Raw genomic sequence first — 14700 nt, forward strand, 5'->3', positions numbered from 1 at the left:
AATTCAGATTAAATCAAACTTGTTTTGGAGTTGCTTCATGACTAGCCACTCCAAAACACTTACATTACAGCAAATGTAAATCTTAAAAAACTGTTGATAATGTTAATCCATTAGATTACAGGAATATTTAAAAAAAACTAAATGAGTATGGTTAGCTTTAGATTGTAGATTCCTGTCTGCGGTGTGAATTAAAACAAAGTGCAGAGCAAAAGTTTTGATCCAACTCTCATTTTTAACGTTTACTTTCCTTCCAAGGAATTCTCCAAGTCCTTTAACGTGGTTTTCTTCAATCTTCTGCAGAGTTTTTGATTTCTTTCAAAGATTTTCTTTGGACTTTGGCTGTTTTAGCTGCATACGGTCTCTTTAAAAATCTGTTGTTCTTACAACACGTCACACATCGTCTTCCCCGTTCCTGGTTGTGATAACCAGGAGGAATTCACAACTCCAGCTAGTCTTCAGGTACCACGGAGGCTGCTGGTTCTCCTTTAGAGCGTCTGACGCTCCATGGAGGTGCTCCGTGGAGGCAGGAGACCCTGGAAGAACCCAGTTCAGGTCCATGTCTGAGGTTTTAAAGAGACAGATGTGTTTCCATCGTAGTAGAAGAAGAGGTGCGTGAGGTCGGGATTTCAGGGATGAGAGTCACAGGGCAGAGGTCTGAACGCCACCTCCATGTTCTCCTCCATGATGATGTCATAACGACACATCAGAGGCCTGAGGGGAAGAGAACGAGCAAAACTAACAAATTAGAGCCAGAATGGAGAAATTTGAGCAATTTTTCCAGAACAATGTGATTCCTGTCCTAAACATTAAAACTAAATATTAAATTAAAACTGGGCAAAAACATTATCAGCTATATTTTGCCTTTTTTTAATTAAAAGCTGACAGTAATGTAAAATGATAATTATTTCATTGTTTACAATGTACTGTAACATACAGTGTTTTCCCGGACCTGTCAGGATGCTCCAGCGGCGTGAAGCGGATCCTCAGAAGTCTGATTTTGTAGCGGGGCCCGATGATGTTCCCGGTGTTGATCCGCAGGGAGATCTTATGGACGGGTTGCAGGTCCTCGTCGAACTGGGCCAGCAGCCGGGTGGAGGTGTACTGCTCGAACCGGAGGAGCTTACTGCCAGGAAACAGGAGGAGGAGAGACTTTGAGTTTTTTACATTTTTAATCAAATTTAATTTAAACAAGTATTACTACATTAAATTATTCATCCAGTACTCAGTTCTTTTTTATTTTACTTCCATCCATCCATCCATCATCCATCCATCCATCCATCAATTTGTACATCCATTCATACATCCATCTATCCATATATCTGTCCATCCATCATCCATCCATCCATGCATCATCCATCCATTCATCCATACATCTGTCATCCATACATATATCTGTCCATTCATCCATCCATCATCCGTCCATCCATCCATACACCTGTCCATTCATACATACATACATACATACATACATACATATATGCATCCATTCATCCATTCATCCATTCATCCATCCATCCATACATACATACATACATACATGCATGCATACATACATACATACATACATACATACATACATACATACATACATACATACATACATTCATACATCCATTTTCTTCTACTTTTCTGTTGTCAGATCGTCAGAGAATTGTTTCTTCAAAAGTTATGAATGTTTATATTTTGCTTTATTGTTGTGGCTGAGAACATTCTTCTCCTCTGCCCTGAGAACAAGTGACTCGATTGTCTCCTAAAACGCTCTCTTATCTCAAAATGAAGGAAGTCTTGTTGATGCACGTGAACCATATTTGTGAAGACAAAGTGTAGACTGCAGCTGGCTTCGAGGACGTCCACTGAACTACATGAGAATGTTGTAAAAGTCAGCAGGTAACACTGTTCACAGCTCATTTCTGTGACTTGGCTTCATGCATGTATGTTATATGATAGATCATTTCTCCAACACAGATCATGGAGCAAACGGGTCCAAGAGTCTTCTTTAAGGTTTCCTCCAAGTGGGACGTGCCACCAGATGAAGGCATCCAGAAACCATTCTGATCAGTTGTCTGAACCTCCTCAGCTGACTCCTTTGGATGTGGAGGAGCAACAGCTCTACTCCAGGTTCCCCCTGTGATGGAGCTTTTCACCTTGTCTCCAGACTTCCACCGCTCTATGATGGAAGCTCATTTAAGCCACTGGATGTTGCTAGTTTTGGTTATGATCCACATATGACCATAGGTGAAGGTTGGAGCCTAGACGGGCCAGTATGAGTTTTGGGTTTTGTTTGGCACATTCTTCATGCAGATGAATTGCAAGCAAAGCCCCGATCCGACCTCGGTGAAGGAAGACCAGTTACTTATACTGGAACAGGGAAACACCCTCCTTCTTGGGGAAGAAGATTATCAAGGAGCTCCTGGAGATCAGGGCTTTACCTGAGGCTCTGCTGGGCTCAGTTTGAAAACCTATATCTACATAGATGTACCAAAACTGAAGGCTGAGATCTGGAGCTCAACAATTCTCCAGAATGTCTACAGAAATGTTGATCGGGACAACTTTAGAAGATTACAGGAACATCTGACTGTTTGGAAGCAAAATATAAATAAACGAAGACTGGATCAGGATTCAGTTTTAAATGGTTTTAGATTTTAAAAGGACTTACTGGTCAACTCTGGCCTCTGTAAAGGTCCTGCCACTGTGCAGACGGATGTAGACTACCCCCCATCGTAGATACTGGTTCCATGTCACCATGTCCACTCTGTAGATCAGCTCTGCCACACACCAGACACAGAAAATCATGTTAAAGCAAGACTTTAATCAGAACCTTCTGCAGGTTATTTCATGTTAAACCTGAACTTTATTTAGATTAAAAAACATTTTTAAATAAAACAAAAGCATGTGTGATGAACTCACTCCGGTAGGGAAGAGAGGCTGTGGTGCTGAAGAAGACTTTGGTTTGTCCAAGTTGCACAAGAGTGTCTCTCCACTGGCTTACGTTGTATCCTGCAGGAAAAACACGACTTAAGTTCAAGTTCTGGAAGATTTCTAGCATAAGAAAAGACACAAAAGGTGTCATGGGGTTCCCCCTGGGTCTCCTCTCAGTTGGACATTCCTGGAGAATCTCCTCCTAGGGAAGTGCCTAGGGGGCATCCTTACTGAACCACTTAACTGACTCAGGATGTGGAGGAGCAGAAGCTCTACTCCGAGTCTCTCTTAGAGAACTGAACTTCTCACCTTTCAACCGCCTGTACCGCAATCTCATTCTTTCAGTCACTACCCTCAGAATTGGCAGTGTTGATCCTCATCCCAGCTAGTTCACATTCGGCTGTGAACTGGTCCAGTGAGAGCTGAAGATGACGGCTGAATGACGCCAACAGGTAGCAAAAACCAAATTTGAGACCCCATGACTGCATAAAGACATCCTGTCCATGAAAGTAATGAACAGACAACTGTGATACCGAGTCATAATTCACTGTCTGGCCAAAAAAAACGTCACACACTAATATTTGGTTGGACCGCCTTTAGCTTTGATTACATCATGCATTCACTGTGGCATTGTTTCAATAAACTTCTGCACTGTCACAAGATCTAGTTCCAGCCAGTGATGCATTAATTTTTCACCAAGATCTTGCATTGAGGATTAGGCACTAGGCATGATGGGTGCATCACTTCACCTGCCTCTCTTCTTACCTCGATGCACCCATCACTCTGGGACAGGGTAAATCTGGACTCATCAGACCACTTGACCTTCTTCCATTGCTCCAGAGTCCAACCTTTATGCTCCCTAGCAAATTGAAGCATATTTTTCAGGTTAGCCTCACTGATAAGTGGTTTTCTTAAGGATACACAGCTGTTCAGTCCCAATTTCTTGAGTTCCCTTCACATTGTGTGTGGAAATGCTCTTACTTTCATTATTAAACACAGCCCTGAGTGCTACTGTTGTTTTTCTTCCATTTGATTTCACCAAACATTTAAGTGATCGCCGATCACGATCATTCAGGATTTTTTTTTCCAGCCACATTTCTTCCTCAAAGACGATGGGTAATTATCCAATAGGAGACTTGTATCTATTAGCTTAGTTACAGTAAATCTAGGGGGCAACTTGTTTTTTGGCCAGGCAGTGCATTTCGATACTATGTCATATTTTGAGGTAGTATCTCATAATTTTGAGATATTAAACCATAGTTATGAGGTTCTAAGTCATGACTTAGAAGTTATTTGTATGTCAGAGAGTGGTGGCACAATATGACAGGAAAGAATGCAAACAGGACTTGAGTATGTCCAAAAATAAACTTGTTTTATTGTGTAACAGCTGACAAGGCAGTAGAAACTGCTCTGAGGTGTTAAAAATAAGATCCCTATGTTGGTTTGTGCGAGAAAAGATGAATCAGATCGCTCCCATCAGTGGTCAGGTACAATTGTAGCATGTTTCGCCACCTACCGAGCACGGGGCAGGAAGCAGGTTTGAAGGCCTCACACTGCAGACACTGGCCGTCCAGGAAGCGGCTGTAGGAGGAGCAGGGGTACCCGGTGAGCTTGCAGGTCCGGTTCAGAGCGCACAAGAACAGGAACACCGAGCGCTGGTGGTCGCACACAAAGTAAGACTTACCTGCAGGAAAAACAGTTCAACAGGTCAAAGAAAGATGATGGTTTTGTCTAGGTCTGTTTCTGTCTGTTAGCAAAATATGCTACAAATCTGTGTCAATGTGTTTTGTTGTTCTACCAGAAAAGATGGTTTTGGGACATCCTGGTTGGTCGGCTCCACCGTTGGCGTAAAAGTCAATGTGGCCATGAGCCCCTATGAGGCCGAACGCTGGAACCAAGAAAACACTGCTTTAAAGTTGAACAGTCAATCATCTTCAAAAACCACATAATGTGTTAAAAAGACCACCCCTAGAACTGAGATTTTAGTTTTAGGACCATCTGAGTTCTCACAGTTCATGTCGGTGTGAAGGACGTCCACAAACATGGCGTCTGAGGGGTCCAGCCTCCCCTCTGGTGTGGCGCTGGTGAACATCGGACCGGCTGGATCAAGACCTGACGAAATGGAAGAAAGCTTGAAGCCACATAACAGCAAAAGAAAGTTTTAGTTATGCACGTTCATCATTTCACCTGTGATGCGACCAATCTTTCCCTTCAGGTTCGCTCCAACAAATCCAGCCAGGTGAGCTCCGAGACTGACCCCGATGAGATGGATGGAGCTCAGAGACGCTCCTTCCTCCTGCAGACACAACATTCATCTAAATCAGACACAGACGCTTCCATCCTCTTAACATGGGCATCAATGTTAGTTTTTGGCTTTTATGTACTTATTTGAAGTATTTGGTTGTTCACAGCCTGTTTAATAGTAAACATCTCACCTGCATGGTCCTGATGAAGCCCGTCAGGTTGTGAGCGGCCTCTCCAGTGTACGTCACGGCAGTGAAGTAGTTCAGGTTAGCCGCCCCTCTGTTCCAGTCCACCACAATGACATTCATGTCCTCCTGCTCTGCCAGCAGGTGCACGATGTGGTTGATCCAGATTGGTGGTGCTCCGGTGGGTCGGTAGCCGTGGATGACGAAGGCGGTGGGCCGACGGAGGTCGAGGAGCGGCTGGGAGGACAGGTGGTGGTGGTTTATCTCGCGGCCACAATCGAGGTTGGCGCGGGTGTAGAGAAGCAGCCGTACGTACAGGCTGGTTCCCATGAAGCAATGGGACAGGTCCAGGTCAGTGAAGTCGTCGCAGGAGCTCGATCTGGTCTCCCCCTGACCTGAAGAACCATCAGCAGAATCAATATTTAAAATGGTCGCCACAGCTAATCAACCTTAGCTAACACAAGAAATATGGCTAGAATGCAGTCCATTTTACAAATATAGGGCTAAAATTTGGCACTGACAGAGGCTCATTAGGATCAGCATGGTAAACACACACCTCAGATAAGACAGACAGAAACGCAGAGCAGAAATTAAGTCTCAGACAAATGGTCACTGTGTCAAAATTGTAATTTAAGTAAAAAATAATTAACATTGTGGCAGAAGACTCTGATGACACATGGTTGTTTGTGTCTACAATTTTTTTTTACAAGTTAAACAGAGACTTATCTTCCAAATGTGAAGAGAAATATCTGAGCTCAGACACAATGGAAGTCAATGGGAGTTTCAGCGCTGGGGGGGTATTTTATTCTGGATGAAAACTGACAAAAATACCTGCGTTTGGGAGGATAAACTGTAGTTTGTGAGATAAAGAAAGTTAGTTTTTCAAAATCTTTGGAAAAATTAGACCACAGTTATGTGCCATCCTCCAAAAAAGTCCTTAAACTTAAACGGTGACTGCACAGAAAACTGTCAAAGATCTCAAAATGTCAACTTCCTGTGACCCGTTTAAACTCTGAGGGTTGTTTCTGCTGTGAAGTCTGGAGGTCCAAACAGGACCGGGTTTTACCACTCACTTCAATCCATAGTTGTCAATAGGGAGAGTTAGGATGATACAACTTTTATAGAAACATTAAGGTCTGTGATGTCTGGCTTCACAAGTAGCACACACGTTGGTCTCAGGAGGATCAAGCTGCTATAATAAACTCCTCATCCCGTTACCACCTGGCCCGGCTTTAACTCAGCAGCTGATTTCAGCTTCCCGTCAAACAGCGAGAACCGGGTCAGAGGGGAGAACGGACCCAATCCCACCAAAGATAGAAACTATGAATGATGAACAGACTGTGTTTGACCTGCAGCTAACGGACCCAGACAGAACCAGACGTCTCCCTGTGAAACAGGAGACTCCTTTAAATATCCTGATCCTTCTTGTCCTCATTAAGCTGTTTCCTTCAGCTCGTTATGTTAATTAAAGTTTTATCTTGTTTATATTATTCAGTCCTTCAGTAAAGAGAAACCAGAGGAACTGTGGAAACCTAATGAAGAAGCTGAAGCTGTAAAAGCTAACAGAGCCAGAGCACTAGCTAAAAACTGAAGGTAGCAAAGTGCTTAAAGCTTATTTCTTCTTCTTTCGGCTGCTCCCTTCGTAGGAGTCACCACAGCGAACAAAGTCGAACAAAGACTTGATGATTGTTTTTACGCCGGATGCCCTTCCTGATGCAACCACAGACCACCGAGCTACCACAGCCCTCTGTGTGGAGCAGAGAGCTGCCAGAGCAGATGGTGGGGGTTAAGGGCCTTGCTCAAGGGCCCAGAGTGACGCAAATGAGGGTGGAGGCAGGTGTGGGTGCTTCGCCTGTCCCACCCATATTTTGATGTTGTCGATACCGGGAGTTGAACCGCCGATCTTCCGATCACAGGCCCACCTTCTCTAACCTCTGCGCCACCATTCCCCTAGCTTAAAGCTAAAAGTAGCAAAAGACCACCTAACATGTAAAAGTACTAAACTACTGATTAGAAACAGCAAAACGATAGCAGAAAGGTAACATGGAAATATGCTAACTTAAAACCTCAAATAGCAAAACACGTGATGAAAGGAGAATTTATTTAATTTTTTTTCTTTCGGCTGCTCACTTCTTCAGGAGTTGCCACAGCGAACTAACTCCAAGACTTGGTGAGTGTTTTTACGCCGGGTGCCCTTCCTGACGCAAACACAGTCCACCGAGCTACCACAGCCCTCTGTGTGGAGCAGGGAGCTGCCATCTAGCACCCGGGGGAGCAAATGGTGGGGGGTAAGGGTCTTGCTCAGGGGCTCAGGATGAGGTAAATGAGGGTGGAGGCAGGTGTGGGCATTTCACCTTTCCCACCCACATTTTTTGATGTTGTCGGTCCAGGGAGTTGAACCGGCGACCTTTTAGGCCCACTTTCTCTAACCTCTGCGCTAGCTACCACTCCCCAGAAAAAATAAATGCTGGCTACAAAATAACAAAATGTGAACTATACATTTAAATTTGAAAAAATGCTATAGCTGAAAGCTAAAAGTGCAATAATGCTAATTTAAAACTAAAAGTAGCAAAACGTTAGCCGAAATAGCAAACCACTAGCTAAAAATTTTAATTGGTATAACACTAGCTAATTGATAAAGTTTAAACTTAAAGCTAAAAGCAGCAAAACACTAGCTAAAACTAAAAAAATACTAAACGATAAAAGCAGCAAATCATAACTAAAAGTATTAAAGTTCTATTAAAAAATAAAATGATTAAGAGCTCCCTGAACACTAATAGTACTGAAACAAACTATTTAAAAAGTGTTTAAAATTTGCTAAACACTAGCTGAATGCTAAAAGTAGTAAAATGCATGCTGATGCTAAAGACAAGACAGAATCAGAGTCAGTTTGTTGATGCAGGTTTCAGTGAGAACATTATTTTGAAGGAATCAAAGAGCTCTCAATGTATTTCAATGGAGAAAATGTAAATAAAGATAAATCTCTTACCTTCATAGAGCCCGAGGAGGCCCAGCAGAACCAGAAGTCTGAGGGGAAACATTTTCATCTACAGGAACAAAGAGACAACGATGGAGGAGAAGAGACAAATTGAGACAGAAGATCTGAGTCCTGAGGAGGAGCAGACTGATCTGAGGGAGGGAGAGGAGGAGGTGCCTTCAGCCTCAACAAGGATCAGGTTCTAGAAGAGGACAGAAGGAGGACTGACAGCTGTAAAACTCTTTGTGTGTGTGGATAAAACCGAGGTAATAACTTGAAGGGACAGTGATGCGTGGAGGACTTGTACTTTTAGATGTAATCCCGCGCGCTTTACTTTGAAAGTTCACTTAACGAGACGCTCAAGACGTCGTCACGTTTCTTAATAATTCAATCGAAAACCTTAAATTTTAAACACTTTTGATTTTCTTAGAAATCGGCCACGTTTCTGACGGCTGTCGCAGTGCAAGGAAATCCCTTCGTATAATGTATAATGTGAAGCTGGTTTCGGTTGATATTTTTGGCCCTGATTGTCGGGTTTTTCAGCTCCCTCCATTACTGCAGCCTCAGGGTGGGGCGGGGCGGGCGCCATGTGGTCAGAGGCTGTGGAGGTAATAATAACCATCACAGTGCATGTAGCAACATGCTAAAGAACATGTGTATTTTTAAACAAACGTTAGGTTTGTCTTTTAATTATCGCCTGCTTAAAGCTGTAACTCAGTCCTGTTTACAGATGAGCTATGGTAGTAGCTGAGAGTGATCCACAGCACATACTCTGAGCTCTGCATGATCACACAAGATCTCTGATTAAAATATTAACCATTTGGAACCAACTGTTCATCTGTTAGCATAATATCTCATGCAACACTGCAGTGGAAACGACTATAATTTTGTCACTTTTACAGATGATGAGCTAAAGTTTGGAGTGGTAGTAGCTGAGAGTCATCCACAACACAGACTCTAAGAACCGCTCGATGAACAAAGTTCCCACTTTAGAATTAACTGTCAGAGTCAGTGTTGTGTCTGTTAGCTAAATTTCTCCGGAACCACTGGACAGATTAAAATAAAACTCTCAGGAAACAATTATTATATATATATATATATATACATATATAACTTAACTGATTAACTTTTGGAGTCAACCAGATTAAAGATGGCCGCCATAGTCAACGACTTTAGAAAACACAAAAATGGCTAAAACTTAGTTAAATTTATCAATGTTGATATCAATTTTGGTTAGTAGTAGCTGAGAGTCATCTTCAGCACTTAGTCTGAGCTAGTGATCTGGAAAAGGATCGCTCTGTCCCTCCACCTTAAGAAGATCTTGGGTTAAAACTCACAAAAAGAGGCGGGTGATGTCTAATATTTTAAATAATGCTATATAGGTCTTTTACTATTTTATATTAATTCTTCATTGCAGAGATGTTTAGTTTAATTGTTTAGACAATGTAGAAAAATAAAAATCTCAGGCTCAGAAATAAAAAAAACCCCAAAACAAATCAATAAATAAAACTGGCACAGATCACTCACTTTGAACCAACTTGTCCTACTCTATCAATTTTTACACATTTTATCCACTTAATTCACAAGAATGTAGAAGTCTCATCAGCTTTGTTTATTACAAAAGTAATTAAAAAACACTGTTACAAAAGAACAGCGTTAAAAAACAAAGAGTAAGTGCAGGAAAGAACAGCTCGCCGACTGTTTTCTGACCTAAGCGAACGCCTGTTTTCACTTAAAGTTGCCTCTGTTTGATTATTTTCTGTTTTTGTGTAAATGGGAGCAGCTGAACAGGACTGAGCAGCCAGGTCAAAGGTCACGGCAGGTGCACAGTGTCCAGATCACTTAAAGGGATTACCAGAGGCCACGCTTCCCCACAGGTCACATGACCTTCCTGGGGGCATTCTGGATCAGCTCTGAAGTGTGACGTCATCAGAGGGGTTTTCCACACAAAACACCAGCAAATAGTAAAATGGAAAATAATTTACCCGATGATTTATAAAACAAAAACATTATTTTCCACATTTAATCTTTATATTTTTGTGACGTTTGACAACAAACAACTTCTTCCTGCTTCAGATCTGAGCTCAAACAAAAGCAAGTACAGATTATTTTTAACTCAGATTAAGGCGAGAACGGGCAATATTGTAACCCACCACAAGAGGAGGTCTGGAGTCAGACCACAGGTGAAGGAGAGAAAAACATAAAATTACACAGCACAGAGCTGAGATTTATGAAAGAACGGTTAAAAAAATATAAAGTTATAAATACATGGGATTTCTCGAAGGAATGCACATCACCCGCCACCTCTCCTGGTAGAGGTTGAACCATCCTCTGACGTGAAAAGATGGAGTCCTGGTCACTTTGGTGGATGTGGATTAACTCCAGTTGTTAATCAGATTTGGCTAATTATTACTGAGTTTTGTTCAGATCCATCCAGTAGCTCGTAAAATATTTTACTAACAGCACTGACAAATGATCGCGCACAGAGAGGGCGAAAACATCATCACCCTTTGCTCTCAGCAGTCGAGCAATAAAAATAAGAAGGATTGTTTGCGAATTCTTCCTCAGATACTTTTTGTTTATCCAGGAAAACAACAACAACCTCCCATCAGGCTGAGATCTCCCTCTTCACAGTGAAGCACGGTGGCTGTGTAGATGAACATATGCATGAGATATATTCATAAATTAAACGGATTCTTTCATTTTTCTGGACCGTATATAATGTGCATTGAATTTAGAAATGTAACGTGAGACGTTAATTATCTTTGACTCACCAAACGACAGTGGGTCATTTATTAACAGAATCAAAGTTTAACACATCACACATTTACATTAATTGGCAAAATATGGAAAATAACAACATGGCTAATTTTAGCAAGCTGTACAATTTTGATTGACCACACGGCGGTGGATGAGAACTTTACACAGACATTTCTAAAATATCTGGAATGATTTCTACCTGATAGAAGAATTTTAAAGATGGAAAGATGAAGTTTAAAGGGAGAAAAGATGGGTGAGGGGGTTTGTTGTGTCAGCATTCAGGACGGCACTCTCCGGGCTTTTCTCAGCTTCTTCCCCAGTACACTTAGGTGGTATATCTCGACTCTTTTACCTGGAGATGTCTCCACTGGTACGAAAGTCCATTCAACGCACCTTTTCAGCGTCTCCGTAGGAACAGCTGTGAATCGTCCGAAGTAGTGACGGTATTCCGTCCGACACAGGTTCACCTCACGAGTGGACTTCACATGAGTGGAGTCCGTCAGAGTTCCACCCAGAGGTGGAAGATGTTATAATCCCATAAGACTCGGAAGAGCTCTGTGGTCATGTCAGGATCTTCCTGTTTCCCAGCATGGGAGCTGCAACGACTCCAACTCGACTCTCCACCTGACTGGAAACTCCACACGACTCTCGACAATCTCTCGACACTGGTTTGAACTAGGAAGTACCGACATTTTAAAGAGCTCTATTTCCGGTTCATTTGGGAGTTTCTGATTGGTCAATATCGACCAGACAGGGGTGTGTTTTGTGACGTAAGAGGTCACTATGAGTCAGAAAAACAGCAAGAATGTTATGGAACAGATTGAAAATGTTTTTAGACAGACGAGAGGGATATTTAGACGAGTTGGCGGAAAACAGGTGCCAACAGGTGCCAGCTTCTCTATTTACGTCTGAGAGGATGTAAAAACAAGACAGTTCGTTCCAACACTTGTCTGCGTTGAGTCCAACCTTGGACCAACTTACCCTGCTCATTCAAAGACAGAAAATCAGAAAATGCATAATTACTCTGTAACAGACCTTAACATGAATTCTAACTTTGCATGAGGATTAAAAATCATTATTACTGTTTCACAGTTAATAAAAATTGATTAGTTCACTACAACATCTAAAATGGTTTGAACTAAAACACTTTGATTATCAAACATTTGTAAAATAGTAATGATAATAGAAAAGAGAGTGTTCTTTCACTTGAATTTTCAAGAAAGAAAGTCTCAGGATGGGTCAACCTGTATTTCTGGATTCAAATCAATGAAATGACAGTTTCTGTCCCATATGGTCCTTAAGGTCAAATCCTGACCTTAGGCCTAGTTCACTACAGTCCCCCCTTTGGAAATCATCGCCTGTCCATGGGGATGAATTCCAACATGAACTTACGCCTTCGAATGTTCTTGAGCTTGATGTAATCCAGCAAGGAAAACAAAAGTCAAAAGTAATCCAGCAAGGAAAACAAAAGTCAAAGGTAATTCCACAATGTTCTTGGTAATTCCATTGTAGCAATGCTTTAACCCCTTGGAAACAGAGTCTGTAATCCATTGGAAAAAGTCATATAATCCACAATGGTAAATCCACAACGATTGGAAGTGTTGATTGATCAGCATACAGAGGGGTTCCCTTGGATTGAACCGAAGATGCGGCCACTGGATGAAGAGTGGAGACCAACGTCAGGATTGCAGGTCTCCTCCAGCGAAGGTCGTCGCTGGGTGGATGTCCAGTCTGTGCCGTTCTGGTTCAATGTGACATGCAATTATGTGGTTTAAGGTGGGCTTATGAAGGGGATTTTACATAAGGCCTTAAACTATATGCACCTGGTGTGTAAGCTATTATGGTTGGGAACAGCTACAGCTACCAGTTAAGGGATGGAACATGCTGAAAAGGTTAACTATAGGGATTTATGCCTATAGAAAAGGGTTCCAAACTATTTTTCCATTTCTAACTTGGTTTAAGTTAGCTTTACATGGTAAAATATAGTTTGGTTCAATTGTCTGTTGTCTTTTAGACGAACGACTTGAGATTGGGTGTTTGGTTTCCCCATAAATGTTTTGGAAGTCTATGGCGAGACTCATCAAAAAGAATTAGCTATCCCCCCGAATAGAATTGTTCGAGTAGGTTCGGCTTACGTGTTGTGAGATCAATGTAGATTATGGTACTTAAGGTAGCAATAATATACATTGACTCCGCAAAGATTGCAATTTAATGAATGAACTGCATGTTGGCATAGTTAAAACCCTTTACAGTCTCCAACTAAACGTACACACAAAATTCATTCTTACCTCAGAAACAACCAAAACCAATTAAACAACGTTTCAACATCGACAAGAGTAGTGACTAAGCAACTAGAAACCTCGTTTCACTGCTTCACCTCACCCTGGTTGTCAGATTCAGTCACGCTGTCCCGTTTGTTTGTTTCTTTGCACACCTTGTGTGGTTTAACCTGGTTACGATGTACCCATTTAACAGTTGGCTCTTTTTGGCCGTTGCTGATTTTTATCTGATAGACAACTGGAGACAGTTTGTCTGTTATCAGATGGGGTCCAGTCCATCTGGGCATCAGTTTACGGGCGAGAGTTCCGGTCCCGGACTCTCTTCTCCCAGTTGTGGGGGCAAACGTGTAGTACCAGACCCAGTCTCCCACTTGGAGTTCCTCGTGAGAGGCCTTTTGGTCGTAGTACGCTTTGCGTCCTTCAGCTGATTTTTCCAGGTTTTTCTGTGCGAAAGCAAAAGTGTTTTTAATGTGTTTTTCCAAGTCTTTCATGTATTGTTGTGTAGTGTAGGCTGTTGCCATGGCAGCATCGCCTGGTTGGTACAACAGGTGTAGAGGGAGAGTCATTTGTCGACCCGTCATCATCTCGAAAGGAGAGATGCCAGTCGACGTGTGTGGAGTGGCCCTTATGGCCATGAGGACCAGAGGGAGTTTCACGTCCCAGTCCTTGTGGTTTGCGGCTACGTATTTTTTCAAAATACTCACCACAGTCCTGTTTGCTCTCTCAACCTGGCCTGAAGCCTGTGGGTGGTAGCCAATATGGAAGTTGGCTTTGACGCCTAGCGTCTTCCACAGTTCCTTCATTACTTCACCTGTGAAGTGTGTACCTTGGTCTGAGTTCACCCTAAGGGGAAGTCCAAACCTTGAAAATACATGATTCATTAACAACATAGCAGTGGTTTGTGCTGTGTCATTAGGGGCTGGTAGACATTCTACCCATTTGGTAAACGCGCAGGTTACCGTGAGAAAATATTTATTTCCTCTAGAGGTCTTAGTGAGTGGTCCGACCCAGTCAATCTGGAGGTCCGACCATGGAAATGCAATGCCTCTATTATGCAGTGGTGCTCTGTGAAGTGGTCTGGATGGCTGAAACTGGCCACAAACCAGGCACCCTTTTATGTAGTCTTTGACATCCTTTTTCATTCCAGGCCAATAAGCAATCTGTTTTAATGCTTTCAGCGTGGCATTATCACCCTTATGTCCTGCGGACGGAAGGTCATGTGCATGAACTAACATCACCCCCCTGTGGTCATGGGGGACCACGAACACAGGTGAGGACGTCCGTCCATGAGCAAAAGTTAGGATGCCCTTAAGTAGTTTTAGCTGTTTGCGCAGCT

At 42.4% G+C, this 14700-nt stretch overlaps 1 protein-coding gene across 1 annotated transcript; it reads right to left on the minus strand.

Moving 5' to 3' along the window:
• Positions 1-568: 568 nt before the first annotated feature.
• On the minus strand, positions 569-8389 carry lipib (lipase, member Ib). The gene is made up of 10 exons (XM_037693829.1): positions 8338-8389; positions 5355-5743; positions 5107-5215; positions 4930-5031; positions 4718-4807; positions 4436-4603; positions 2908-2997; positions 2657-2765; positions 950-1123; positions 569-711 (listed from the first exon to the last, which is right to left on the minus strand). Exons 1-10 carry the CDS (start codon positions 8387-8389, stop codon positions 627-629), a joined length of 1368 nt encoding a protein of 455 aa, XP_037549757.1. The 3' UTR covers positions 569-626.
• Positions 8390-14700: the final 6311 nt, after the last annotated feature.

The sequence above is a fragment of the Nematolebias whitei genome, chromosome 20 (genome assembly GCF_014905685.2).
Source record: "Nematolebias whitei isolate Nwh7 chromosome 20, NemWhi1, whole genome shotgun sequence".
Taxonomy (NCBI): Eukaryota; Metazoa; Chordata; class Actinopteri; order Cyprinodontiformes; family Rivulidae; genus Nematolebias; species Nematolebias whitei.